The sequence below is a fragment of the Ascidia mentula genome, chromosome 4 (assembly GCF_947561715.1).
Source record: "Ascidia mentula chromosome 4, kaAscMent1.1, whole genome shotgun sequence".
NCBI lineage: Eukaryota > Metazoa > Chordata > Ascidiacea > Phlebobranchia > Ascidiidae > Ascidia > Ascidia mentula.
Window position 1 is genome coordinate 8,736 of NC_138569.1, and position 4,479 is coordinate 13,214.

The following is a 4,479-nucleotide window of genomic DNA, read 5'->3' on the forward strand; positions in this document are numbered from 1 at the left end:
CCCCAGACAATATTTTGAAATGTTATAATTTTGGAACAAGTCTTCCTTTAAAAGTTTTTTTTGAAATGTGACGTATTTGTCACACTGGTCCAGTTCTGAAACAGTAAAATCACCTTTACAATTGGAAAAATGTTATTGACAGGCAATTTTTACAAGCTTTACTTTTTAACCTTTGTACTACACTTATTGATATAGACCTTTGAGTTACGTAACTATAACATTTTTATTTCTGTTCCACACCCATGAAAGTTACGGAAACTGATAATGCAAAATATAATTTCTGTGTGTAAACATCAACTGAGCTATCTGCATCATCGTTGTTTCGACCTGCTGGCATAGAAATATAACTTGCGATACCGATCGACAGCCTGTCAGGGTATCTTGGTACCAACAGATCCAAATGTGTTTCACCAGTCTGCAATAGTGATCAAATGTCGCGAGCATATCAAATCCGGATTAACCGAAGTTTACAGTTCAGTAAACAGAAGACTCAGCAGATGTAAAAACTCAACAAAATCTTTAACACTGACGATTAGGAAATTATTTGGAATTGTTGCAGTGGTTTCTTCCGCTTCAAGACCATCCATGGCGAAACGGAATTGGTTTCACAAACTGTGGAGGAGGTAATGGCTTTCTTGTCACTGAAGGTGAAGTTTGTTCGATCTAATAAAAACAAACGTTTTATAAGGGCTGAGTGATCGTCAACTTCACACATTGTCTTCTTTATCAACCTAAAAGTTTTAAATCGTAATCATTACAAATTTTACTTGTTCCATATGTGGCGTGGATAGAATGGTTTGTATGGTTGCGCTTCTGTTGTTTGTATCCTTGTTTGTTTTGTTATTTTCCTAAAATAAATCTTGTTTTGGGGTTGGTCGTAAAAGCAGCGGTAAAAATTTAGAGGCCAACATTGTTTCTTTAAAAACAAAACAAAAACACAAATGAATTTAGAAATCAAAAAAACTTATTTGAATAATTTCTGAATCTTGACGTACAAGGTTCGGATCGGGAGAATCGAACTTCCTAGCAAGCTTAAAAGTATTTCTGTATCGACGGCCAAGGGGCTTTCCCCATGCGTTCCTCACCGATTCTTGCCGAACACAGAACAACACGAATAAAAATAACCCCTGCAATGCATAGTACGTCACAGTGGTTAAATCATTCCATTTTCACTTAAACAAATAACAATAACGACACTATAGAAACTTGCATGTTACCTGGAGGGAATTGAATACAGTAAAGAGCAGGGAAAAAACAAAATTGCTTTCATCATCTTTGGTCAAAAGCATGGCAAAACCAAAGACCCAAGGCAGGCCTAACACAAAAATCATACACATGGCTCGACGACCCGCCATAGAAATCCGGTGAAGGTTGACATGTTGACGAAATACCTGCAAAGGTCAAAGGTTAAATTCAGTTAGAGAAAATAACGTATGTTTGATAACTTTGTGGTAATTCACCTTGGAGCGAAAAGTTATATTGTACATGATGGTGAAAAATATTACAAAATTAATGAGCAGAATTAAGGCCACCGGAATGACGACAGAATAAAGAAGGGAGTCCATTGCGATCCAGCAATATCTCTCGCTTTGGTAGAGGTTGCGATCTGTCACGTTTGCTAATGTAGCTACAAAAGCAGCAGGAAGCACTGAGAAATGAAAGTTGCCACTATGAAGAAATATATCACGGTTATATCACTGGCGAGCAAGACAATAGAAAAATCCCCGTTAGCGTGATTTCCGCTTCAGTTCAATCGGGGTCACGTGACAAACCGTCTCCTGGCTGAATCACCGCTGACGTTTATCGGTTAGACTTACACGAACCTTATAACAAACATTACTTCCCCAGTAGGCTGGTGGTTACATACTATATAGAAAACAGTATATACTATATTACATAATTAACAACATTCATGTAACAGCAGGTAAGGCGTTGCGGCTATCTTCCAAACCTCACCATAACACAACACACAGGCTACGTAGATGAACGTTTTCTCGTCTCCACTTCCAGTCTTGGCGAGTACCAACGTCCGGAAGAGGAGAACAGATTCTGCCAACATCCAAGCCCACGAGAGGAGGACTGCGTAATGAAGGATTGTTGTAATAACAAAGCAAAATACTGGAAGATGTGTTCGTTCGATTCCGATGAGAAACGATGAGTTTAGCAGCACAAGAGAGAAGCAGAGATGGATAAGAATTTGTTGTGGGAGTTTGCTTCTGAGATGTCTGCGTCACAACAATTTAAAGTGACGCGTGACAAATAATTAACATTTTGAGAACATACTTGAAGTAAAGGTAGGTTACGATTGTGGCTAGCAGGCATGCGATTGAAACTGCGCAGCCCGTAATGGTCAAATATGTCAGGTAGGGTGGGTGGTAGTACTCGTCTAGACTCTGCAAAAACCAAACTTGATGAAGTTTTCGCCTTGAGTACAAATCGAACAGATCAATATATTTAGAGGGACTTTGATTGATTTTTTTTATTCAAAACTCTAACTTGTTTCCAAAATACCAAAACTTACCAAAATAACTGCGAAATGAGTCATGTGATTGCACGAACATGTGATCAGTGATTGCTCATGCGTAACCTCTTCTTTTCCCTCTACTGTACAGCCTTCATCGGACCAAACAATGTTGCTCGGATCCCAAAACACACATTTTATTGTTGGTTTTAAAACCTTTCTCTCACCCGAAAGTGCATAACGACCATAAGTAGAGTTGCTACCGCTGGAAAGCGACACCTTGTGGTTCGTAACAACTTTATTTCGTAGATTTTTCAATTTGGCTCCTTTTACTTCCAACGAAATCACATGACTGATGACGTCGTTTGCCATGTGACGTGAAGGGCCTTCCCCGAATTTGCTTATTTTTGATGGATCTGAATGTTCCACAAACAAGGTTGATGTTTTGTATAAAACTATGTTGGCTTGGACGTTGCGCAGATTGTAATCCGTCATTGCTTCCAAAAGTAATCGCGACGATAGAACGGCACCGCTCGCTTTCTTCGATTCCTTAACGTTCTCTCCCACCACAACAACACTGTCGTCTTTTCTGGCATCACATGTCAAGTTTTTTATCTCGATTCCGATATTCTTCTGATCTATTTTGAGGTTTCCCTGAAAATTATAAACATTTACGTTTTCCGCACACGAAAGTTACAGAGTTAATTGCTAGCGTCGAAACATTATTTTATAGGAAATCTTTTATGGTTCCGAACCTGTGACACGTTGTATTGATTAATAACCGTTTCCACGGCGACGATGACGTCGTGTGATGACGTTGCATCAAGTATATCAGCGGAAACTTCGAGAAGATCGTTAAGTTTGCTGGATATCTGGTTAACGGCTTTAGAATCAACACAGCAGCCTTGGTATTGAAGGGTGACAATCCGATGCACCAGTTGTTTGGCTTCTTTGGTCGTGTAAGTTCTTGGGTCTGCATACAGTTTGAACAATGTGAAGTTTGCAGCAATTCCACGAGTAATTTGCATGTTTGTTTACATTAAGTTGGCATGTTTCTAGAAATATTTTTTAACCTGTAAATCCAAATACAAGTAAATAACCGCGATCGACCGAAACAACATGCATAGTTTGAAACATCCTAGAATGCAGCACAGGAATAACCTTTGTCTTGGCATATAAAGTGCTTGTTCAAATCACAGTAAGTATCGTCCCACTGCCACTTGTATGCCCGCCAAAGCTGGATACAAAATGCGTCAGGTGTATTCGGTTCGTTCGTAACCCAGTTCGTGTAACTACATGAAAAGGAGTTTGGTTAGATTCGAACGAAACCATCCAAAAATGTAAGCTGTTGTAACTTTAAACCGCACCACAATTTCGTTCTTATGGCGGGTTATTATAGTAATATTTACTTCGTTGCATTAAGCTGTGCTGAATTGCTGATCCAATATACCGGTCTTGGGTGCGAAGTATTTTTCAATTTCAAACCAATCCATACTCCCTCGTTTACTTTCGATCTGTCCCAGGGCATCGAGCTGTTTTGCAAGATTTTGTACAAAAACAAACTTGTTTTCTGATTTCGAGGCTCTGTGAGAATGGAACCAGTTTGCGCGCAGATACTCGCACTTTCCGTAAAAGATTTTGGGTCCTTGGACAACCTGTATCTCATTCCTTGGTTTGTAGCAAGTAATTGAAAGGTCTCATCTGGTCCCAAATCGATGCAATTTGCTGCAAATGAAAGTGGATTTGGCAACTGGTGACATATCGTCTGCTATGACACTTTATTCAAAACACAGCTTCAGAACGATCGAATATAAGAGAAACATTGGCTGTCGGACGAGTTCTACACTTACATCAAAACACTCAAAACACAAAAAATTTCTTACCGGAAATTCCAAATATTATTATGGAAACAACCACACTCCTTGTATGCTGCATGTTTTAATTGAGTCACTCCCGTGTAAATGCCAGACTTGAGATTACGAAAATCTATCGCCTACTACAGCGAAGCCATGATACAA

At 39.3% G+C, this 4,479-nt stretch overlaps 1 protein-coding gene across 3 annotated transcripts; it reads right to left on the reverse strand.

The window, feature by feature from the left end:
* Positions 1 to 237: 237 nt before the first annotated feature.
* Positions 238 to 4,479, reverse strand: LOC145899808 (adhesion G-protein coupled receptor G2-like). 3 transcript variants are annotated; one of them, XM_082988723.1, is made up of 12 exons: positions 4,345 to 4,479; positions 3,871 to 4,186; positions 3,623 to 3,753; positions 3,217 to 3,434; positions 2,522 to 3,115; positions 2,284 to 2,393; positions 1,957 to 2,225; positions 1,461 to 1,627; positions 1,218 to 1,391; positions 996 to 1,127; positions 759 to 848; positions 238 to 663 (listed from the first exon to the last, which is right to left on the reverse strand). In XM_082988723.1, exons 1-12 carry the CDS (start codon positions 4,394 to 4,396, stop codon positions 574 to 576), a joined length of 2,343 nt encoding a protein of 780 aa, XP_082844849.1. In that variant the 5' UTR covers positions 4,397 to 4,479; the 3' UTR covers positions 238 to 573. The 3 variants fall into 3 exon arrangements, with proteins under 3 accessions (XP_082844849.1, XP_082844848.1, XP_082844847.1); XM_082988722.1 differs by having other exon boundaries at positions 768 to 848; positions 1,461 to 1,648; XM_082988721.1 differs by having other exon boundaries at positions 1,461 to 1,648.

Excerpts from the sequence above, each read along its gene's own strand:
- LOC145899808 (XM_082988721.1), bottom strand. The coding sequence starts at position 4,396 with ATGCAGCATACAAGGAGTGTGGTTGTTTCCATAATAATATTTGGAATT. Across the intron at positions 3,116-3,216 it reads ATCAATACAACGTGTCACAG|GGAAACCTCAAAATAGATCA; the intron begins GTTCGGAACCAT and ends TATAATTTTCAG. Across the intron at positions 2,394-2,521 it reads CTCATTTCGCAGTTATTTTG|AGTCTAGACGAGTACTACCA; the intron begins GTAAGTTTTGGT and ends TGGTTTTTGCAG.